The following is a 25,949-nucleotide window of genomic DNA, read 5'->3' as shown; positions in this document are numbered from 1 at the left end:
TCGTTAGAATGATTATATGCACAATTTAGTAGGCTATATGCCACTTATCATGTGCACTATACCATTAAAAAATGTAACACCAGTAAAAATAATATTAATAATAATTCCTCTTTTTTCGGCAAGGATGCATTAAATTGATCAAAAATGACATTAAATGCATTTAATTGTTTCAAAAAAGGTATTTCAAATTCTATTCACCGAAAGAATTTGTGGATAGCAGTTTTCAACAATGATAATATAAGATGTTCCTTGATCAGCAAATCAGCCTTATTTTAATGTGACACTGAAGAAGACTGGAGTAATGATGATGAAAATTCTACTTTGCCATCACATGAATATATTATTACATTTTAATATGTATTCAAATAGAAAACCGAGAATTTTCCCCCGCTTGACGTCCTGTGAGTGTGTATCAGAGCGACATTGTGCTGCATTTCCTGTCTTGCTTAAGGAGAACAACAGAGCAGCTGTTGTCCCTGCCTACCTGACGCATTTTTCCCAGAGCAGTGCATCTAATTCCTATGACAATATGACAGTTATTCGTGTAATAAGATTGCGTGTAGCGGCATTTACAAGCCCCGCCCCATGATTCTTCACTCTGGGGTCCTGACAGACAGACAGTGGTTTGTGTGTGTGTGTGTGAGGGAGCATCCCATTACTCATGAGCAGCACAAAAGGTGTGTCCACTCACTTACTAAATCACATGCTCGGACTGAGAGACCAGGAGGTGAACTCAGGGTGACTTTTAAGTTGTAGAAGTGCAGTTTTTGTGTTGCTTGAGCTCAGGCCCAGAGTCTTACATCAGGGAAAACCCTCTTCTGAGCCCTTGCTGGTCTCACCATGTGTCAAATTTACCATGCGACTGTCAGGAATTTCATACTTTGCTTCCAAAACAGCTAGAGAACTGGAGGACTGGAGAGATTGAGGCTCTGTGTGTGTGCCTGACACAAACCTGGCCCTCCTACAGGACTCTCACTTTCAACCAGCTCTGTGTAAAAAAGACACCTCTGGGATATAGATGCACTTTCTGGAGTCGTTTCACCCAGGTTGTCGTTTAGTTGAAGCTGTTTGGCTTTGTGTGTAAGATGTGTGGGGGTTACGGCTGCATGGTGTGGCTCAGTGATCGAGGAAATACCTAAAAGGAGAGTCCTGTGGAAACAGATAGGATTATGTTCTGGAGGACGATAACGGACGCCTTTCTCTTGTGGTTCTGGATAGTGGGTATGGGCCCTGCGGCTGCCAGAGCTTCAGGCCCTGCTGAGGAAACATTATGCTGGGGTGGACGAGCCTGGGCTGCTGGAAACTTCAGCTGTGTGGGTAAGTGGATCATGTGTTCATTGAAGTTTTGAACGTGAGATGTTTATTAGAAGGGTTGTATTATGACAGGATCCTTCTTAAAAAGACACTTGCATAGTTTTAAAATGAGTATGTATTGAAAAAAAATACTTAAAATAGTTCTAAAAATTACTAAAAAGTACTAAAAATAATACTTAAGTGCGAACTAAATGTAATGTTTTCAGACACTTAAATGCACGAAATTTATCATAAAATTAAATTATGTATTATATATTTATTTATATTAGTTAAACTCATTTATAGTTAAAATGTACTCCCAAATACATTGACAATAATTTATGATAAACTACAGGAAAAAATACGGTTAAAATTAAGTACTTTAATCGTATGTGATGCTAGTCAACAACACGTCAAAATATAAGTGTGTTAAGTAACAGCCATAAAAGTGTACATGTTTAAATGCGCACAGGCTCAAATGAGATATGATAATACAAAATATTAAAAAAAATAAAAAATAATAAAAAAAAAAATCTTACAAAAATGTCAAATGGTCTCAGAAGACTTGAAATAAAGCTAATGACTTTTTGTGGCACTTTAAATTGTGGTTACTACCCATTTTCATTGTATGAAAAGAAAAAAAAAAGTAAAAAGTGAGCTCCATAAACACTCACTGTTCCACAAAAGAAAGAAAGTCATAAAGGATTGAATGGCATTGGAATGAACTATTACTTTAATATAAAAAAAAAAAAAAAAAAAAAATCTTGTTTAAAAAACACTAAATCATGAGTGCTTTTGGACTTTTGGCCCATATTTTTACTGCTGTGAGAAAATAACATTACCCTCCCTTTTCATGAATCATAATATTTACTGTGCTTACTCTTAGTCTGTTAAATATCTATTAAATCAGAGTGCATCCTCAATATATATATATATATATATATATATATATATATATATATATATATATATATATATAAACTCCCTTTAAAGTTTTGATATTGTTGTAAGTTATTATTATAAGTTATTTCTTGATGTGACATCAGAATTTAATTGCTTTAATATACTCATCTAAATGTTGTTGTAAATGAGTGGCTATTGACTGGAATCAAAACCATGTTGAATTTTTTTCTATTATTTGTCTCTACACATATCCTAGCAACATGGCTGTGCGTTTGTGTAATTCACTCAAACAACTTCGAAGGCCTCAATGGTGTGTGTTGCTAGGAGACAGTTGCTTGATTTCTGCAGGCATCGAGATAGATGTGTGAACCTCTCCCCAATAAAGCATGAAAAGACCTGTCACACAGCAACATTAATTCACGGTGACATTATAGGTGCTGTTATGGGTAGGGAATAAAGAGAAAATAATTAGCAATTTTATGACCAAGAAATAATGTATTTGCTAGCCGACATGCCTCATTTATCAAGCTTCATTTTAGGGTCACAACACCATAAGGTTTCAGGGAGGTTTCATGTTAAAGCTATTTAATTTCATTTAGTGAATGCAGCCACTAACATACAATAAAATCGACATAAAGTCTTCTTCCTCACAACTCTGAGCTTATATCTTGCACCTACTTATTCAGTATCTTTTCATTTAATTGTTTTATAGACCACAGTTTTAAATCAGATAGATTTTTAATCCTTCATAGTGGGATACAGAGTGTCTATATTATTTACATAGACACACTAGCTTATATTATTTTAAACAATTAAACTATGTTCATGAATCTTCCTTTTTATTGGAGAACATTGTAGGCTAACATTAAAATATATGTCCTTACAGACCGTTACAATTATTAGTACATATGCATATTCACTAAAGCAGAGAAACAAAAATGTAAGCAGCATTTGAAACAATTATATATAACCCTAGTTACAAGATTTTAACCTGTGACTTTCGACCTGGAGTTTAAGTTAAGTTTAATTAAGTTTAATTTTAATTTTACCCGGATTTATGCGTTTCTATGTCAACACTATCAACTCTGAAATTAATCTGCAGCAGTCATGTGGTACATCTAGAGCTCTGTAAGTTGTTTTGTCCATTATTATTGTAATGTCAAGTGCTTTGAGACATGAGGTAATTAATTTAACACCATCATTCTCTACACCATCTCATACAATACGCTTCAAAATTTTCATATATGTAAATAGGCACTACTTTAGCGATTAGTTTGTTAAAGTTTGTGGCACGGCACGCCCATCTCATGAATCTGGGTTTGGAAACTCGTATGTATAGCATGTGGACCTCACCTGACGGTCAGCGTGATTTTGCCATATAAGACATGCTCCTGGATCAACATGTTTTGTTGACTCTGGATCAACATTCCTGTTCCAAAATGTAGTCCTTACCCAATCCCAACCAGTAAATCTAACCCTACCCATAACTTATCCCTAAAATCGTAGGGTAATGATAGTATTACACTGATGTTTAAGTTCTTCTCCATGGTTCTAAGCCCAAACTTGACATAAACTGTAAACTTGTCCCTCAAATCTGATTGGTTGATTGGAAAGTTGATTTGTTGCTCTGTTCACCCTCACGTGATGCATCCTATTTTCTCACAACTCTTTACATTAATTTAAAATAATAAATGTTCCCCAAAAATTAGAGGGCTGTGATTGGCTGGGTGATAGAAATGGTGTTCCAGGAAATCAAACATCCAAGCATGTTCCGCTTTAGTAAATCTTGTTTTATTTGATATTGTGGCTATGCAGTTTAATTTAACGTTGGGTTTAAAATCAGTTTGATTTAAGCAGGTAAATTAGATTTATACAGAAACTTGTTAAATTGGTTGTTAATTTCAAATACGGATCAAATGATGTATGTTTTATGTATGTCATAGAAATACGTATGTCTGTGTTCACTGCATTCAGTTTGTATCATTTTGACTAGATTTGTCAGAGCTTGTATAGACCATTTCACAAGATGTAAACAACACTGGTCCAGAAGCACTTCCTGTTTCAGTTTTTTAACACTACATAAAAGCTGGGATAAAATACAACCAACAGAACATTTAAAACTGAATCAAAAAGTTAAACAAACGTCTTTAAGATGTTTTCTTTACATGTGAAATAAAGAAAACAGTTACAAACTGAAACAGGAAGTGCTTCTGGACCAGTGTTGTTTACATCTTGTGAAATGGTCTATATTTGTGTCTTCAAAGATCCTGAGCCTTATCTGTTACTTGGCCTGGGAAATGGCATCCAGAGGATGAACCTTGATGGTGAGGACCGGAGCAGGATCGTTTCTAAGGTGGGAAGGTCTATCTTGTTGGACTTCCATTTAAGTGAGGGGACAATGTTTTGGGCGGACACACATGCAGGACAAATAAACAGGGCAGGACTGGATGGAAAAGGCAGACAGGTACTACTGAAGACCTATCGTTTTATTTATTTATTCGATTTTTTTTTGCATATACAGAATAAATATTGTAAATATAGTATTTTAATATTTAATGTCATCAGTGATCGTTTGGAGCCTGTTCCAAGCCTTTGCTTTATTCTTTCAGAAACTTCTCTCATCAGTGAAAAAAATCACTGGTCTCGCTGTGAACTGGATTGAAAACTCAGTCCTCTGGAGCAATGCAGATAAAGGAACCATACACAGAATGGACACAGATGGGAGGAATGAAAACACTGTCTTGAGAGACCTATCTCAGCCCAAAAGTGTTGTTGTTGATCCAAATGAGAGGTAAACATAATTATAAAACAAAACTATACTGTTGTTTCATGGAAAGGAAAAGTGCAAGAATTGGAATAAATTACTCATCTCCCGTGTAAATTGAAATTATAGTAATTTAAGCATCAAATGCATTTTTAAACAAATATTTTATGTTGTATTTAAAAAAAAATCTAGATAAAAGAGCATAAACTTCAATGGCAATACAGTTGTCAGCATATTGAGACATAGCTTGTGGAGCAATAGGTCAGACGTTGTTAACCACAACATGTTTTCTACATTTTTTCTCTGTTCTCTCAGTAGTGTGTGTATTGACTCTCGGGGAGAATGAGGATGACTAAAGACCATGTCATTTTCACAGTTCTTCTCAGGACTGTGTTGCTCGAATCCTAGTTGGCCTGCTAGCTATAAATGCTGAAGCTTTCAGACGTTCACATTCTTTCGAACATGACTGGCACATAGGTGCAGTTTTAACAGGGTCTCTCCAACAGCATTCTACAGCATACCGGCCTCACTTTTAAGTCGAAGGAGCAGTCTGAAATGTTAAATAAGCAATCATTTTGTTTTCAATACAAATAAATTACATAATTACATATTCATTTTGGAAATTGCAATTCAGTATTTGTATTGATTGAGATTGGGTCATTTAATATATATATATATATATATATATATATATAAACTTAAAAACACTGTTTTGATAATATTTATTTGATATATATCATGTAATATTTAAATTAGGAATGCACCGAATGTCTGGTTGATATGCCGATAATTATTTTCATGTCATGGCCAATAGCTGAAAATGGCTTGTATTCAATTCTATACTGTTTTGGCTAAATGCATAAAACACTAAAAACCAAAATACTTTTTTTGATTTTGAGTGTGCATCGCAACGTTATAATGTAAAGTATGAAAAACGATATTAATTTTGATATTTGTTAAATATTGTATTTAATAGTATTAAGTCATTTGTTTTCTTAAAGATGAACTTTATGTGAGCGCGACTACAATCTAAATCTAAGTGTAATAATAGAGGTGTGAATAGAAGTGTAATAATATCCTACATACAAAAATGTGATATGGTAGCATTATATTGTGCCTTCTAAATTTATACTTAAAATTAAAATTAAATTTGTCACTTTACATTTAATCTGATGCCATTTTTTTCACATTTGACATGTAATGTGAATGAATCTAAATGCATCATTTACAATTTTGTTAAATAAGTTGAAGGTTACAGAGATGTGAGATGATCTGTGTGAATGATGTTTAACAACTTTTTTTCCAGATATATTTTCTGGTTGTCAGATGGGGTGCCTCCCAGTATCCAGCGTTCAGACATGTCAGGTGGGAAGAAGGTGACAGTGCTGAAAGTTGCAGACAGAATGTCGCTGAAAGTTCTGGCTATAGACCACCGAGACAGGAGACTGTTCTGGGTTCAACAAGGTCAAGAAGGGCACACTGCAATGGGCTCCTGCAATTATGATGGCAACATTATCAACGTATTTAATCGGCCCTTCAGGTCAAATTGAGATCTATCCTTTATGTATAAGAAAATATTCACACTATTATGAAAGAAATAGTATGATAGAATAAATGTCCCCCTGTTCTATACCTCTAGACCACAGGCCCTGAGGATGACGATTTTCCTGGATTATGTGTACCTAATAGACTTTAAGTCAAAAAGAATAACACGAGTTAACAAGTACACAGGGGGCCGAGGGGAGAATGTCAATTCCAAAAGGATGCAGCACCCCCCTACTGATCTCAAAGTGGTACATCCCATCAATCAGCCGGTGGTGGAAATTCCACCTCCATTCACTCCAGGTTGGTTATTAAAAGATTAAATGATTAATTACTTTAATTAAATATGATAATAAAGTAGGTTACACTTTATTTCGACAGTCACTTTAGACATTCTACTAACTATAAGTAACTTTTCAACTACATGTCAACTAAGTGTCATTAGAGTATTAGTAGGCTGTAGACTGTTAGGTTAGGGTTGTTAGGGTTCAGGTTAGGAGAACAAGTTGACTTGTAGTTGCTAAGTTACTGTTGGGGGACCAACACAATAAAGTGTTAGCAGATATTAAGCTGACAGTCTACTAATACTCTAATGATAGTTATTCGAGATGTAGCGGCAAAGTTACTTAATATCTAAAGTGGACTATCAAAATAAAGTGTTACCGTAAAGTATGCTGGAGTGCTTTCAAAATAGCTAAACAAAACACATTGGAACAATTATTGTAATTATTTGGTACAATTATTTTATTATGCCTATTTCTCCACCCTTTTTTTAAATGCTGGCGGCGAAAGAGTTAAAATGACTTCTAATTATTTTACACATCACATAAAGAAGAGCAACTTTATAACATATTGGTGGTCTGTGCATGCTGTTTGTTCTTGTGCAGGCTGCAATCGACACACAGGAGAGTGTGTGAAAGTGTGTTCCAGTCACAGTGACACTGGTCTGTGCCGCTGCAGGGATGGTTTTTCCCTCAGTAAACAAGGCAACTACTGTGAAGGTAGGCTACAGCCTCCGTTTCCTTTGTGAAATACAGTTACAGAAATACAGTTTATTTTTTTGTTCAAAATGTATGCGTCTGAAAAACAATCTCTCCTTCTCGTTTAGATATCAATGAATGCGCCCTGTGGAATCACGGCTGCTCGCTGGGATGTGAGAACGTTCCGGGCTCTTACTTCTGCACCTGCCCTAAGGGTTACCTGTTACTGCCCGATTTGAAGACCTGCCAAGGTAGGCCTGGCGAATAGGGGATGGATAAAGAAACACAATGATATGTACCATCACATAAAATCAGGCCTGTTCCTCTCTTGATATTCACAACCCTAGCTGGAAGTCATGGGTCAGGGAGAGAAAGATTTATAAAAGGAAAAATGCTAAAAAGAGACAGAGAGCATCTCTAGATGTCATTGCTTATGCTCTAATTGTGCATTGAAGCAGAGCAGGACAGCGCAGTGCCATAAGATAAGGAGGTGACATCAGTAATAAGGAACATATTTAGTCAGCAGCTTTGCCTGGCTAAGCAGGTCAGGAGCAAAGCAACAGCGAGATTAACCCTCCATACAGTTCTCGCACCTGCGGACACTCATACACGCATGCAATCAAGGTTGTTGTCATGTTTGCTGGCTCTCAGAATATTCAGAATGATTAGTGATGAGGAAATATAGTGAATAATTAATATAAATTAGGGAATAATTAATCATTATAGTACTATATTGTGAATAATTAATTTAGGATTATAAATACATTTAAGTTTTGAATGCAGATGTAGTCTTTTCTTCCTTATTTTGGCATGTATCGAGTGAAATAACAAGAAAAAAATGTAGGTTCAGGAATTCAGGGATTTATTGGATCATTCAATGCTTGTGGTTTGCTATTGCTGTGATGTCATGTGAGTGACAGGATGTCTCGTCCTCTCGCAAGTAAACGCATCATCAGAGAGGAGATGAGATGTCGCTGCAGGAGGGGGGAGTTCTTTTGATTAAAGATTATGAGGGCACATGTATTTTTGAGCACAGATAAATCATATAGAATAAATACAGCAATATTAAAGTATTTTGAATTAAAAAAAATGTCACACAATCTTCTTGTTAACTGTCTCACATGCTTTCACTCACTCTGAGTAATGTACCCCTTTTGCACTATGACCTTTGTGGGTGGGATTATGGTCCTGACATTATAAAAGGATTGGAGAGTGTCCAGCTTGTTTCCTACCAGATGGCTTCTCCAGAATCTATCGTCAGCACTGGTGACGGTACAATTCCATATAAAAAAAAGCTGCTTATTCTGTAGCTCTCTGGAGTTTGAACTGCTGCCATAATGTAATGTAACTAAACAGGAGGCACTGTTTTTATATGTATTATACATATAATTGTTTTATTCAGGTATCCACATAATGTATCCATAATGTATCCATTGTTAACCTGAATAAAACAAATTTTTCTAGACGCTCTTAATTGATATCAGGACTGGTGTTTTGTAAATATAGGATCATTGGATTTGAGATTATTAGGTGTCAGAATAAGGACTGTCTGAAAGGCACAGTGCCACGAGGTCTGTTGGTTCAGAGAGGTGTTCATGGAAACATTGAGGTGAGAATTGATCATCCGAGGACAGGGATTTTTTAAATGAAAGATTGAGGCCATTTCCATTATCTTGTCATTCAACAGGTTGTTATTTCCTGAAATGACCATGCTATCCTATTACTGCTTGGCTGCACAAGAATATGTGAAGTGACAATTAAAATGGCAGGGTTATAAGTTGATATTGACCTTATAGTTATGTTTGTATTTTTTTTTTTTCAATTAACTTTTTATTTTCTTATATCTATGTTATTTGTTAAATTTATCTTCTAATGTTTGCAATTTCACCCCTAATTTGCATTGTAGAATAATTTAAACAAAATCTGTGCATGTGAGAATTCCCTGCGTGTATTTTATTTAAATGGAAAATATGATATTAAACCTTCAAATTCCAAATTATTACAAAATGTAGGCTACTTTAAGGGGCGAGATCATCATCATCTGTTTTAAAATATGTATTGTTTTGTATTTTAAAATATATATTTAGAAAATATGATTGTATTTATAACATGTAAAATGGCCTTAAATATATGTGGGAAAAAATACACATACAAATTTGGTTAATTTCGTCATTTTTGTATATTATTGTATTTTTTTTTTTATTTTTTTTTTGTAATACTGTTGCAAATACAGAAAAAAAATGCTCTGTTTACCTTTCTCCCTGTGCATCTACAGAGACTAAACCATGTGTGGAGAACGTTACAGCTTGTGATCATGCATGTGTACACACAGCAGACGGAGATGTGTGTGTGTGTCCAGATGGATCTGTGCTAAATTCTGATGGCCATTCATGCACAGGTGTGTGCGCGTGATCCCAAATCAAAGTATGTTAAAAGCCATATTTAATGAATGCAAATTTAACTGTTTTCTTCACCATTGTCTGTGTGTTTCAGGCTGTTTGTCTGCAGATCGGGGGGGTTGCAGTCAGTTGTGTGTGACTTTATTTCCAGGCAGGTTGGTGTGTGAGTGCCAGCCTGGATACCAGCTACAGTCTGATGGTAAACACTGTGCTGCCACAGGCAAGTCCAGTAAGCTTTTATATTGTACATTCTGCCAGGCTGCCTGTCTGTCTCCCACATTTTGTCGCCTAGAATTATTGGGTTAAGCATGTAGTTAATCAGTATTTAAGTGTATTTGCTTCCAGTGACCTAGAACGTCTGGAATCTATTTCTTTCTTTTTTTTTTTTTTTCCGAGCAGGACCTCCACCGTACCTGTTGTTTGCCAATGTAGTGGATATAAGAAAGATTAACACAAATGGCAAAAGGAGCAGAAAACTACTGGAGGAACCGAGAGGGTCTATCATTGCTCTGGATTATGATCCAGTGCAGAAAAGGGTAAAATATCACACAAACACATGATTGAAGAAAGTGTGCTGTGACAGCTTATCGATGGCCACTACAGTGATTGTGTTTACAACTGCCTTCTAGTGGACATAAGATGTAAAGAAACTCAGGGGCTCCTATTGATACGGTTTAAAATACGGTATTTTACTGTCATCTAGTGGCCACAGAGTATAAGTGCAAGAGGATACATTTCATTCATATACACAGTACATTGATTCAGAGACAATTTCTGGCCCATTCAAAATGTCAATTTTGAATAAAAAATTAAATAAGTTAAAAATTATAAAACAAAAAAAGAAACCCACATATTTAATGGAGGGAGAATCCTGAAACAAAACAATGTTATTTTTACTATGTGTGCTAAATGTACTGTTGAATATAGTGGTGGTCAACAGCCACACATCACATGGCGTTGCGGTCTCTGAAGGCTCAGGCATAGCGGCGGACATTTCTGCTGAGGGCTCAGGCAGAGTGGCAATGGGTAACTCGACAGAAGACGGAGGCACCACAGACATGGTGTGAACAGGCTCTGACTGGGCAGGCGTAACTTGACGAAGCTCATGCTTGGCAGGCATGATGTGAAGAGATTCAGGCTTAGACAGTGTTGTTGGGTTGTGGGGTTCCTCATCAGCAAAACCCACCGTTAACGATGAGCCAGTTAACAACAAGGCCAGGGACCAGTAGATTTTTTCCCCCATGAAGCTGGGAGCAAATAGGCTCATTCAACTCACCCCTAAAATGTATTTTAAAGCAATGCCATTAAAATGCAACTGGCAGCACAGCCAACAAAATTCCTCCTCATATTTTTCCAGAGGACAATTCCCCTGGCATAAATTTAGGAGGCCAACCGCTGGTTTCATTGTAGGTCAAGTTTTCTGTAGTGGGTTAATTTGCCTCCAGTAGATTCCAAGTGCAGTTTATTACAAGCAAGATTAAACATGAAACAAAACAGTGAATTAAAACCTGACAAAGACACATGGCAAACATGCAGGCTTAAATACACAGATTAATGACAAGACAAGGGACACTTATGAACAATGAACAGACAGGATCACATGACTAGACACAGAAACATGACAATGACATGACATGTGATAAGACTAGACCAAAACGTGACAAGGACAGTGACAATCCAGTAACCAAAAAATGATAATGTCTCATATGGAAGTAGTCACTTGGGTTTGTTTGTTTGTTTAGGTCTATTTTGCAGATAAAGGCCTGAAGCGTATTGAGAGGGCGTCACTGGATGGAGGCTTCAGAGAGATGCTTTTCTCCACTGGACTCGACTCACCCGAGGGTCTGGCTGTGGACTGGGTCCATCGCAAGCTATACTGGACGGATAGAGGGTGGGCTACAGATGAATACAGACACACTTCCTTAACAATTTACTTATTTGCTCAACTGACTTGAACATTCTGCATTTCAGATTATCCTCTATTTCCCGGAGCAGTTTAAATGGCCTTGACAGGGAGATTTTTATAGAGAAAGACATCCAAAAACCCAGAGGCATTGCTCTACATCCTCAGGCGCAGTAAGACTTTTGAAACTGCATGTTTCTTCTTAGGATTTGCCTAAATCATATAAACTTAAAATTGTACAGTGACCACCGTCATTTTATTATGATTATATTTTTTCTTGGAAGAGTTCAGCAAAAAAAAAAAAAAAAAAGAATAAAAGCATGATTGAATCACCCTCATGTTATTCCAAACAACACTTTTCTTAAACATTAAAATGGATCTGGACTCGTAATCATGCATGAACTTCTTGTCTTTGTGTCTGGAGGAAGGTATATTGGACAGACATGGGTAGTCGTCCTGCAGTGGAGCGGTCAGGTTTGAACAGAGACGTGCGTGAAGTTGTGGTCAACACCGGTCTGGTGTCTCCTAGTGGACTAACTGTGGATCACGGCTCCCAGCGTCTGTACTGGTGTGATGTGAGCAGAGGTGTGATTGAGTCGGCCAAGCTGGATGGGTCTAATCGCCATATACTAAGTGAAAACCAAGTAGGTGAGGCTTCTCTGCCAAAAGCATGCACACACTTTAAATACACAAGCAAATACTGAACGTATACAGGATGGAAGTGAGCACAAACTTATGTTGTAAATCTGATTTTATGCTGGTTTGTGTAAAAAAAAAAAAACCCTATAGACAATTTTTTTGTTGATCATTTTTGCTTTGGCTCAGGTCGCCCATTTGACGTTGCAGTTTTTGAGAATGTGCTCTGGGTCAGTGACTGGGAGGGTCACCTACTGTACCGGCTGGACTTGAGAAGAACTGGACGAAACCTTGAACATGTCCATGATGACTCTATCCAACCAGCTTCTTTGGTTATTGTCCACCCTCTTGCCAAACCGGGTACAGATGCTGTGTTCTATTATTAGCATATTTTGAACCACTGTTTTTAAATAACTTGATAAGCAAATTGACATTGAGGTTGTTACTCTTTAGTGTGTAACTAAAGAGGGAAACAGATTGGACTCAATGGATTGGACTCAACAGATTGGACTTTTAGTCAATGATAGTACACACTCTTTCAAAAAATCTGGGATCATAAAGATGTTAAAGTTTTTGAAAGAAGTCTCTTTTACTCACTAAGACTGCATTTATTTGAGACAGTGAAATGTGAAATATTATTACAGTTTGAAATATTTAAAAAAAAAATAACGCATTCCTGTGATTGTCAGCATGAATAGAAAGCATTTCTTTGTATTACAAATGTAAATGTCTTTACTGTCACTTTTGATCAATTTAATTTAACTTTGCTCTATTTGATTTCTTATTACTGACCTCGAACTTTTGAACGGTAGTGTGTTTTTGGAAATGGGTACACCAAATATGTGACAATATGAAATTTGCTCTGGTTAAGCACGTAAGCATGGCACGTAAACGTCATTAATAATAACGTGATTATTTACATATTGATCAAATATTTCTCTTAACATGATAAATTGACAGTTAGACAAAAATGGCAACAAACGCTCAAACCAATGTTGTGATATTATTTAAAATTACATTCTTATTTAAAAATTCTTATTTTTTGTGAATATTTGTGATAAACCATAATATATAAAATATAATTGTGATAGTGAACTACTATAATTTCCATCTTCTACATCTTTTACTTCCATCTTTGACTCAACAGATTGTGCACTGCATGTTTCTTTCTCCTAGGAGCAGACGTTTGTCTTCATGAAAACGGAGGTTGTGCCCAAGTGTGTGAGAGCAGACTGGGATTGGCTCATTGCTCATGTCACTCAGAGCACGTTCTCTCAGCTGATGGAAAAGACTGTCTGATGATTAATGCATCATTCACTGGTCAGTGTGATGAGAATTGAATTAAAATACAAAAAAAAAAGATTCCTAAAAAAAATCACATTAAACCATCAAAGCCATTTGAAAAGTTACTGTTTGAATAAAAAAGAGCTGTATTTTTCCACATAGATTCAGATGATGGTGAATCAAGCGATCGTCTGAGAAATAAAACACTGAATGATGAGAGCACACCACTGGCCATGCTTTACACAGAGAAGATGATTTTGGGTAGAACAATATTCAAAACAACTTCATTTGTCATAGACGAGATATTTATTACTCATTTTCATTATTCACACTTTTGAATCATTTGAATAATTTCTAATAAATGAACTTGAGAATGATGTTCATTTCATTTAGACCAGGATGACTGCTACTCTCTCAGATGTGATGTGAACGCTCAGTGCGTGCTGCAGGAGGGCCGAGCCGTGTGTCAGTGTGTGAGAGGTTTCACCGGAGATGGGGAAGTGTGTGTGGGTAAGTGTGTGTAAGTCTGTGTGTGTTTGCACTACATGTCAGATTATTTTGATTTCGTATAGACTGAAGCAGCAGGATTGTGATGTATGAAACTCAATCTGAGTGTAGGGATATTGATGTTTATGTGGGTGCCGTATGCACCTGTTATTGAATGTATTGATCAGTCATTATGTAAATATAAGTTTGTTTAGATGAGCACATACAGTATTGACAATATGTGTTTGTGTGTGTTTGTATAGACATTGATGAATGCAAAGCAGGCCTGGGAGATTGTAGTATTTCTGGGGCGGAGTGTGTGAACACAGTAGGTGGATATTTCTGCCAATGCAAGACTGGTTTCAGTGGAGATGGTCAGCACTGTATGGGTACGACAACACACACACAAACATTGATTCATACAGTAACGAGAGTCGAAGAATTTATTGAAATAGTCCTATTCTAATAGTTAATTCGGCATTGGATTTGTTTGCAACAATATTGATGGCTGATAAACTCGATGCAAAGCAAAGTAGTGGCAATATTGTGACTAAAATTTCTTTGTTATATTAGAATGATTTCTGAAGGATCATATGGAGTAATGATGCTGAAAATCTATATTAGTAATATTATTAAATTAAATTATTAAATTATTGAAATAATTTAGCAATTCATAAAATAGAAAAATGTTTTTTTTTTTTTAACTGTTATAATATTTTACTCTATTTTTGATATTTTTGATTAAATAAATGCAGCTTTGGTGAACATGTTGTGGCAGATTTCCAGTCCCAATTCAAATCATCAAAGTCTGGTTCAGGTCGTGAAGAAAGCTCAGAGTCGACGTCTTGGGTCTCAGAAAAGCAACTTTATTGAACAGTTCAATAAAGTGAGATGCCAGCTGGCCATCTGATCTCACAATAGTCTGCACTCATTTCTTATACCTTGTGGTACCAAATTAGCGCTCAACTCGTTATCTTTTCTCTCTTTGCTCCTCCTTATTACTCCTCCCAGATTAAAAACACCTGCATCATCATTTTATTTTTAATTCGTTGCGCATGCGTATCTTTTCTTTAAAAAAAATTGACATCTGTATTAGTGTCTTTTTACACAATGGGCTCCTTGTTTTAGTATGCTTTTCTCGGTGGCACATTGTTACATTGTATGCAATCTGTTTCTCTCCCAGTGCCTCCCAACACCTGCATCTGTGCTAGTGTTTTTTGGGTACTTTTCCTCTCTCTCGTCCCTGTCCTCATGTGCCCTATGACCCTAGTTTTTTCTGCTTGGCATTACATCACATGCAGGCTTCTTTCACATGTACAGCACGCTGAATTCTAGCAGAATTCTAGGACAAGCAGAATTCTCCATTTTCAAAAATAGAAGAGACTTTTTCAAAAATACATACTGACCTGAAACGTGTAATAAAATATATATATATATATATATATATATATATATATACACACTCACCTAAAGGATTATTAGAAACACCATACTAAAACTGTGTTCACCTTCAGAACTGCCTTAATTCTACGTGACATTGATTCAACAAGGTGCTGAAAGCATTCTTCACTGTTGGCCCATATTGATAGGAGAGCATCTTGCAGTTGATGGAGATTTGTGGGATGCACATCCAGGGCATGAAGATCCCGTTCCACCACATCCCAAAGATGCTCTATTGGGTTGAGATCTGGTGATTGTGGGGGCCATTTTAGTACAGTGAACTCATTGTCATGTTCAAGAAAGCAGTTTGAAATGATCCGAGCTTTGTGACATGGTGAATTATCCTGCTGGAAGTAGCCATCAGAGGATGGGTACATGGTGGTCATAAAGGGATGGACATGGTCAGAAACAATGCTCAGGTAGGCCATGGCATTTAAGCGATGCCCAAGTGCCACTAAGGGGCCTAAAATGTGCCAAGAAAACATCCTCCACACCATTACACCACCACCACCAGCCTGCACAATGTTAACAAGGCATAATGGATCCATGTTCTCATTCTGTTTATGCCAAATTCTGACTCTACCATCTGAATGTCTCAACAGAAATCGAGAAACATCACACCAGGCAATATTTTTCCAGTTTTCAACTGTCCAATTTTGGTGAGCTCTTGCAAATTGTTTCATATTTGTAGTGGAGATGAGTGGTACCCGGTGGGGTCTTCTGCTGTTGTAGCCTATCCGCCTCAAGGTTGTTCGTGTTGACTTCACAAATGCTTTGCTGCATACCTCGGTTGTATCGAGTGGTTATTTCAGTCAAAGTTGCTCTTCTATCAGCTTGAATCAGTCGGCCGATTCTCCTCTGACCTCTAGCTTCAACAAGGCATTTGCACCCACAGGACGGCCCATACTGGATATTTTCCCCTTTTCACACCATTCTTTGTAAATCCTAGAAATGGTTGTGCGTGAAAATCCTAGTAAATGAGCAGATTGTGAAAATTGGTTAAATCACCTTTCTTTCCCATTCTGACATTCAGTTTGGAGTTCAGGAGATTGTCTTGACCATGACAACACCCCTAAATGCATTGAGGCAACTGCCATGTGATTGGTTGATTAGATAATTGCATACATGAGAAATTGTGTTCCTTTATAATCCTTTAGGTGAGTGTATAGATATATTTATATACATACATACAAATACATTACATATTTTTCCTAAATCCAGATCTTTATGTGTATTTTACAGATATAGATGAGTGCAGATTAGATATGCACGATTGCGATGTAAATGCAGAGTGCTTAAATGCAGTTGGAAAATATCAGTGTAGATGCCAATCTGGGTTCACAGGCACTGGATTCAGCTGTCAGGGTAAGATTCATCTTCTGAATGTTTAAACTGAAACAGTACCTTCTCAGCTTAATGTATTATGTGCCATTATGGCTTGATACCATGATCAGATATTTGACAGGACCTGCTAAGCTGAGTTTGTGCAAAAGAGTAATGGACTGACATTTAGTTGAAATGTATGATGCAACATAATAGTGACCTCATTTTCATGCTCTGTTTCCTTGCAGAGGAGTTTAAGGGCGCCTCCTCTTGGCCGAGTACAGGCAGTCCACTTGATGTCACATCGCCATGGCAACACAGCAATGTTGTCCAGAGCTGTCCCTCAACTCACGACTCGTACTGTCTGTATGACGGAGTGTGCTTCTATTTCCCTGAGATGGAGTCTTATGCCTGCAAGCAAGTGCTTATATACTGTAGCTTTTGTCATACAGAAACATTTCAATCAGATTTTTTTTATATTCTCATTATCCATTTTTGCATATTCCACAATTTCCTTTAAGATTAAAATCTTAAAAGCTGATTTTTCAAGTGTGGTTAACAAACAGTAGATGGCAGTCTTGTACTACAAATAATTTAGCTTTTTTATTGAACATTTGCCCTTGACAAAAAGGACACACGTTAAGCATATCCCATAGACCATTTTATTCCTAAATTCTGTTCTGTATATTCACTGACTGAAATAATCAATATTGCATTTAATGATGATCTGTATGCATGTGTGTTCTGCAGCTGTGTGTTAGGTTACATGGGGGAGCGCTGTCAGTTCAGTGATCTTGAATGGTGGGAGTTGCAGCAGGCTGAAGAAGAGAAGAGGAGGAATATGACTATAGCAATGTGTACTGTGCTCTTCATCACCCTTCTGTCCATCGCTGGCTGCATCTCTTACTGCTACGGGTGAGAGGCAAGCGCTAGCAGGGGGTCAGAGATGCACATTAATAATAACACATTTATTCATTTCTCTTATTCTTAAGGAGGCAATGGATTTTCAAAGAATAAATAATCTTAAATTATTAATGTTTGGGGGGGGGGGGGGGGGGGGATAATAATATCTTATATAATATCTTAATATCTAATAATATCTTCACTACATGACCACAACACGGGTATGCGAACACCAACTTTTAGATTCCAACTTTCCACCTCAATTCCTGAATTTAAATGGAACTTGATTAGAGGTTAGAGAATTGCAATTTGAAATTAATTTAAATATTTATTATTATTATTATTATAATGTATTTAAATGTAATTAATACAACCTTTGAAGGAGATTCTTTTTTTACTAGAAAAGTAAAGTTGGTCAAGACTCAAGAAATATTATGTATTGTCGGATTTAAGGTTGCTACCTTATTTTTTTTAATGCAGTCAACTTGGATGCAAGTAATTTAAACTTTAAACTGACTTTAAAAATTTGTTGATTCTTGTATAACATAAAAAGTTGAATATTGCCACATATGTAATCACATATGTTGTCATAAGTTATTGATCATATTGTTTTACAGTGTAGATAGATATAATTATTTAAGATAAACAAGAAATTTAATTTCTAGAAAAACATCATCAGTGTTACATTTCTTTGAATTGCAATTCAGTAAATTCCTCATCCTGTCATATCTATTCAAATGTCACATTCTCATCAGTTTAAATTAAAGAGACAAGTTATTCAATTCTGATTGTGCACAACCCTGCCATATAATGTATTATGGTCAAGAAAAAAAATGTACAAAACCAAAGCATCCGCCACATTTTCAACCTTAATGCTTCGATTTGTAGTGGATTCAAGGGACAAGATGAAAATAGAGACTGTGATAAAAATGACTTGAAAACAGCCTTTTTCCATTTCATCAAAAACCTTTTATGGTTTGATTGCTGGTGGTCTGGGTTCATTTCCCTGCTTTATCAGGTGAACAGCGTGTAAAAGTGGCATTGAATTGTTTATTAGGAGAGAAGGCTGGAGCTAAAGCCAATGAAACATTTAAAGATGTTTTCATCCCCTTGAGCAAGTGTCGGAAGACTTTAAACACACACACATCAAAACAGCTGGATGATATTTTCCTCGCCCTGGCTAAGTATCTAATTCTCAATGCCTGTGTTTAGGGGGTTTAGTGACATTGAGCCGTTGTGTGGTGTTTTGTAAAGCAGCACACTTATGTCGGGTTCCTCTGGCCCTTGCTCTTCAATGCAGCAGTTGCACGCTTTCAATTACATGCTTGGTTTAGCTTGTACTACAGCAATTACACATCAAAATAGGTAATTCCTATGCCCCAAAATGGACCCAGTGATCTATAACCTTATTTAAAAGCTACATGGGTGGCAATTTTTCCGTCTAAAATTGCGTTTTTCACTTGGTTACTCATGTTTCCATTTGTATTTTTCTTCCATTTTTCTATCTATGTCAACTTTGCACACACTTTAACTCTCTCACATACATACACACAAACATGTCTTATTGCCCCAGGTGCAGGGGTGAGACACACATATCAAATACACATGCTTGTAATAATGCTACTTATTATACCTTCACGTCTCACTGCAGGTCTCTATATTTCATTCTCGCTCAACAGAATCCAGAGATTGGTTTTGCCCTCGGTGTCAGTTAGCAGGGTGCCAATCCATGAACGGAAAAAAATCAAAACACCTCGGATTACTATTTACATAGATATGAGGGATATGTGGCTATACTACATTTCATTGGAGCCAGTTCAATGAATTTGACATTTAGCCTTTCAAAAAAACAAGCAAGCAAAAGAAATGGATTCAGAGGTAATCGAATATACAGACTTCATAACTAGCAGACAATGTCTATGCTTTGCTGTTCATCAGGTCTAAAAGACATTTTGGAGCATGTCCCCCAGAGGATGATGTGGGTGACATAAGCATAAGTGAGGACAGTTTCACTGAGACGACAACAGCCACTCCACAGGTAAGATGCTTATAATGCCAGTTTTTGATTTTTCAGTGAGCCACTTTGCTTGTATTGGACAGTATTATGGATTTACACATTGTGTGTATGTAGGTCTATGTGGTTTTGGACACCTCTACCTGCGGTGATGAAAAGGTACTTCATGTTGTAGGGTGTCCCAGAACAACAATATGCCCCGCTTGCTCTGCAGATGCCGGTAAGAATAATCCCCTTTCCTATCTTCTCCCAAAAATTACAGCCAAGTAAAAAAATGTATGTATGAATTGAATTTTAAATGCAATTCTGAATAAATTATTAGATTCAGATTCATTAGGTTCTTATATATATATATATTTTTAAACTAGGAGACTGTTTTGCCTCAGAAGAGAGTGAAAAGCTACAGAGGGACGACTGTGGTCTGGATATTGCCCACTGCTCTGTATCCTACGATGTGCACAAATTGCTGGTTACAGAGAAGACGACTGATTATCTCATCTCCTTAGAAGACCCTCAATGTTCACCCCAGTGATTCACCATAAAAAAAAATTAAAAAAAATCTTTATTGGAGGCTGACCCATTAACTGCTAGTGTCAATATGTACAATGGTCAAAGTCACTATCATTCAGTGTCGCAGTAGAGCCAAATGTGGGAGAGCGTTCAAAATAACGTTTGTGTTTGTGCGTTTCCACATTTCAGATTTCACAAGTGAAATGTCATTCCTGGTCAGATATAAATACACCAGTCATGTTGACTCTCAGCTTATCCAAGTCTACCTATAGGAATACGACGCCCATCACAGCATGTAAGGTCAATTTAGTATTATCAGCAGCTTTATCCTGTTGCTCAGGAGGTAATTACATTCCTACATCCCCTATCCTCCATCCTCCACAGACCTGATATTCCTCTTCAAATCAGATAGTTATATTGAGTTATCAATTATTGTCATTAAGAACATTAATGATATCTGCAATACATGTTGATTATGTTCTGTTTACTCTAAGGGTGTTATCGCTGCACTTCATTCTCTTATCCATGCTAGACTGCACCCAGTACAGAACCATACAACCAATCCAAACTGTATGTTAACTGTTAAAGGGGTCATGAACTGTATTTTAAAATTTTATCATATTGTTGTCTGAGGTCAACTTATGACGTTCGTTTGTTTTTTGTATTCAAAAACATCAAAATGAACAAGTAATAGTCTATTTTCTACCCCAGTTTTAAGCCTAAATCAAAAACGCTCGGTTTTTATGGGCGTCTCGCACTGAAGACTTGAAATTAAATGCCCACTGCTGTGAGTGGACAAAGCAGTTTTGTATATTAGTGAGTTTCAACTTTAATTGAAATTGATTTGAAAACATCCAATGTTGTAAAATGGCAACTGGAATGATTCCCCCATACATGTTCGGCCCAGAGTCCGTGTGTTGCACCATCCCTGTCAGATCCAAAATGCGTGAATCGGTGGGTGGGGCTAAACCGGCGGCGTTGATCTTCTTCTGTGAGGGTGGTGTTTTATCCTCTTTGACGTCATAGTTTCCCACTTTGAAAAACGAGTCGTTTGCTGAGCCTGGTGTCAATAAAAGCTTTTATTGGGCTAACAAGGACGTTTTCAGTTCTGAAACTTACAGGATATTCTTATATGACGACCTCTTAGATGTTGAAAGCTCCAGGAAAATGTGATTTCTCAGTTCATCACCCCTTTCATCGTCTTTGACAATAGAAACGTTGACAGAAAGGTGTCACAATCTGGTCACTTTGAAGTATGGAGATGAGCCATGTATCTTTAAAAATAACACAGTCTCATCCCAAAAAGTCATATAACTGACGTCTTGGGGAGTATTTTGACCATACGTCAATATCCGCCTTTTTAGGGTCCCCTTAAACGTCGGTAGATGGCGATCCCGGGCCGTCATACAACTGACGCTTTACCTTTAACGTCAGTTAGGTGACGGGTTAGGTTTAGGGTTAGGTTTAGGTATGGGGTAGAGTTAGGATCCCATAACCTCATCTACCGACGTTTAAGGGGGCCCTAAAAAGGCGAATATTGACGTATGGTCAATAGACGTCCCAAAACGTCAGTTATATGACGTCTTGGGATGAGACCGGGTTGTTAAAAACAGTGCACATCCTTTAATGAATAGATGAGAAGTAAACAAAAAAAATGATATATTATTTGTATAATTAAAAATGTATATTTTTTGTATTACTCAATCAATTGTTGGGGTCGTACAGACCCAGAAGCCCAGAAGGAAACAAAGACCTTGAAGGTTAAATGTACAATTCCATTATTTATTTAAACACTTGTATCCAATGCTACATACAAATTAAAATAAGCAGAAGCAATTACAGGAAGAACACAATAGAAGTAGCAGATTACCATACTAATGTTCTACAGCCGAAGTTCAGGTGGAGATATAAATGAGCAACATCTGACCTCTTGACTAAAGTCATCTATCTGTTAGCCTTTTGTTTGGAGGGAAGAACAACCCACACACTTAGTGCACTCTCTCTTTTAATCTCTTTTTTTCTTGCTGTCACTGTCCCACCTATCTATTGATTTTCAGAGAGGGTCCACTTATCTATATATTGCTCTCTGATATGATGAACACTGGAGCCCTGTTGCACTCCAAACTGGGAGGAATGGAGCTTGTAATAGAGATGAAATTGAACCTACATCAATTTCTCTGATAATACATCTCCAAAAAGCTAGGAGACTCCAAAATGAGTGGACTCGTTTTCTTTAACCTCTCAGCATTTTATTTATTTATTTTTTTTTTTAATGGTCCCAACCCACCAACGACCATTTTGGGGTCATATTTGTGTCAATGTGTTAAGTGAAGAATCATAGTTTCATTGTATAACACTACAGTGGAGCCAAAAGAGAGCATTTGGTTCATTCTATAATTGAAGGCACACTTCACACAGTTATACAAACAATATTCTTTCTCAATAAACTGCTATTATATGTATTGGATTCATTCAATCGTTTCATCATTATATTGACAAGTAGCAATTTCAGCAGTTTGACCCACAATTTCAAGGACAGGCTGTCTGGCCAACCATGTTATTTTTCCTGACCAGATTAAACTCGAATTTGAATACATAATTGATCATTCAAACATTGAAAAGCATTACTATAGGTTTAGAAAAGCTTTTAGAAAAAAAGAAATACGTTTTCCCCCCCTAAAATTAAAGAGAATTTAATTTAAACTAAGCATTTCAATTGTAGAAATACATTTAATATATAGTTGATTTATTTTTTCCATTTTGAACTAAATAACCACTCACCATTTCAAAAACAGACACCGCAAAAATAAATAAATAAATAAATAAATAATCTTTAAGCAAACTTACAGTTTAGTACAGATCTTTGTGTGAGATTTATGTTTTCCCTTAATGGATCAAATATGATTTCTGCAAATAATTTTGAATATTAGTATCATGAAAGGAATAACTGATTTCACAGCAATGCATCTGTTTATTTTATTTTCCCTCCTAATAATTATCCCAGCTAACAATTTCAGTACTCCCTGGAACGAGCCAAGTTTTCCCACTTTTTCCAACTGACGAAATGTGAATCAAGATTTGAAACAATTTGGCCACACTCCCTCTCTCAGCTGTAAGGAATTAAAATGGGGGGATCAAAGGGTGAGAGAGTTAATCTAGCGTAGAGTGAAAGAGAAAGGAGAGAGAGAGAGAGAGAGAGAGAGAGAGAGAGAGAGAGAGAGAGAGAGAGAGAGAGAGAGAGGAAACAAACAAAGGTAAAAACGGATCAGTGTCTTGCTTACAGCATCCCCCCCCCCCCCCATCCTTTCCCTTCCCATCAGACAGGAAGCAGTTGGTCTGTGCAAAAGGTGCACAGATGAGGAGACTAAATAAGGCATTAGATGCCCACTCAAAGGCTTTGTTGTTGATCCTCCAGGTCAGCGCAGAGTCCTTGTGTCCTGTGACCTGCCCAGAGCTGTGATGCTTTGCTAGGCTTTGAGTGGATTTAGCACAAAGGATAATGCGTGAATTTGGGCACAGCCACATGTGCTGAAGGCTCAATTATCGACGAGGATGTTTGTCAGCAGTGCTGGGTAGATTGCTTACAAATTGTAATCCATTACCCATTACTGCTTTCAAATTACATGATGGAAATTGCAGTTAGTAGCCTAATCACAATCCATTACATTACACATTTATCACTTCAATAACATTGTTCAGTAAAATGTGTACTTTGCAGGGCTCTTGGCATAGTATGCTGAAATACAAGTTTGAACAGGAATGAAAACCTCTCCTGAAAATCATTTAAGTGTCTGGACCATATACCGGAAGTGAGGAAAAAAGAACCTTGAGAAAACAAACCTGTTGGAACTTTTAACAACCTCAAATGTCCTTTGTGAATATTTTATTTATATTGATCGCATCTTCTGTTGAAATGAAGTAGCCTATTGACCAACAGAGAGTGACTTCTGCGTGCTTCATACATTACGTCGTTTCGTGTTAGAATTTTTTGTTCTGAGAACATTACCATGCAGTGTTCTAATAATGTTTTCAGCGGGTAGTTTTCTTTTTGTTCCCAGAATGTTCTCTTAAAAGATGGCATAACATTCTCTAAAAACATTTTAAATATGTTTATTGCTAACATTGTTAGAACATTATCCCCTAATGTTCTTATTACATTTTCAGCAGGTAGTTTTATTTTTGTTCCTAGAATGTTCTCTTAAAAGTTGTAATAACATTCTCCAAAAACATTCTAAATATGTTTAATGCTAACATTGTTAGAACATTATTCCCTGACGTTAGCGGGTAGTTTTCTTTTTGTTCCCAGAATGTTCTCTTAAAAGATGGCATAACATTCTCTAAGAACACTCTTAAAATGTTTTGTGATGACCTTAAAGGTTTAATCATAACATTTTTAAAACATTATCCCCTAACTTTCTTATCAAGTTTTTAGCGGAAATTTATTTTTGTTCCCAAAATGTTCTCTTAACCCCCCCCCCCCCCCCCCCAAAAAAAAAAATGCTTAGCTATAACATTGTTAAAGCATACAATTTTATTAATCTCAAAACTAAAACATCAAAATCTAACAGGTTTATAAATGGCATCCACATCAATTATTAGAAGTTCTGCATAAAGTAAATGACCAACATTACATGAAGAACTCAGTAAAGTCACTCATGCGTCTTGACTGCGGTGTTTGCTCAGATCACTCATCATCAGTCTTTGCTTGTCTTGGTTCTTGCAGAAGAAATCTGCAAGATTTTAAAAAAGGTCCTGGCCATTCTGACTTTTAGAATGGCAGTGAATGGCCGTCTATCAAGGCGCATCCATCCATGATAAAAGTAATCCACCACATGACTCTGGCGGGGTTAAAGGCCTTTTGAAGCGAAGCATTTGTGTAAAAAAAATATCCATTTTTAAAACTTTATTGGATTAAGATATTGGATATATGGATTATGTTTTAAATTACAGAAACAAAAAATATACTCATAATTTATCATATTTATACTTTCAATAAATTAGTCTTTACATAATTTCTGATTGTTAGGCTGGCTAATTTTGAAAGTTTGCAATGTCAATATTGTAGTGATCTATATCTATAACATCTATAAAAAAAAAAACATTCCATCAACTCAGGCCTCAATGATATCCTCATAACATTTTGCGAACGTTGATTTGATAATGTTCCTCCTTTGTTTTTATGGGACATTGTACCAATGTTTTATTGAGAACATTGTAATATCTGTTATCTCAACAACATTCCCAAAACATCCTCAACATGTTACAGTGACAATGTTCTAGTTTTGTTAACAAGTCACAATACAAGAACGTTTTATAAAAACATTCCATCATCTCAGGCCTCAATGATATCCTCAAAACATTTTGCAAACGTTAATTTGATAATGTTCCTCCTCTGTTATTATGAGACATTGTGCTAATGTTTTATTGAGAACATTGTATAATCTGTTATCTCAACAACATTCCCAAAACATCCTCAAAATGTTACAGTGAAAATGCTATATCTTAGTTTAAATTTAACCTTGTATGAACATTATTTGAAATAAAAAAAAAAAAACATCCTTAAAGCATT

The 25,949-nt window shown here is 36.5% G+C and overlaps 1 protein-coding gene across 2 annotated transcripts; it reads left to right on the top strand.

Annotated features, from left to right (window-relative positions):
* The first annotated feature begins 722 nt into the window (after positions 1–722).
* On the top strand, positions 723–21,231 carry egf (epidermal growth factor). 2 transcript variants are annotated; one of them, XM_039664502.2, is made up of 24 exons: positions 723–1,317; positions 4,461–4,660; positions 4,806–4,987; positions 6,267–6,500; positions 6,600–6,805; positions 7,390–7,503; positions 7,611–7,733; positions 9,758–9,880; positions 9,976–10,101; positions 10,281–10,417; positions 11,624–11,772; positions 11,853–11,957; positions 12,209–12,432; positions 12,610–12,780; positions 13,597–13,740; positions 13,867–13,965; positions 14,098–14,214; positions 14,454–14,579; positions 16,873–16,995; positions 17,202–17,370; positions 17,704–17,868; positions 19,795–19,894; positions 19,988–20,090; positions 20,239–21,231. In XM_039664502.2, exons 1-24 carry the CDS (start codon positions 1,170–1,172, stop codon positions 20,400–20,402), a joined length of 3,552 nt encoding a protein of 1,183 aa, XP_039520436.2. In that variant the 5' UTR covers positions 723–1,169; the 3' UTR covers positions 20,403–21,231. The 2 variants fall into 2 exon arrangements, with proteins under 2 accessions (XP_039520436.2, XP_039520437.2); XM_039664503.2 differs by lacking the exon at positions 16,873–16,995 and having other exon boundaries at positions 725–1,317.
* Positions 21,232–25,949: the final 4,718 nt, after the last annotated feature.

Source organism: Pimephales promelas, chromosome 9 (assembly GCF_988280905.1).
Source record: "Pimephales promelas chromosome 9, fPimPro1.hap1.1, whole genome shotgun sequence".
NCBI lineage: Eukaryota > Metazoa > Chordata > Actinopteri > Cypriniformes > Leuciscidae > Pimephales > Pimephales promelas.
This window is presented reverse-complemented; position numbering and strand designations above follow the sequence as displayed.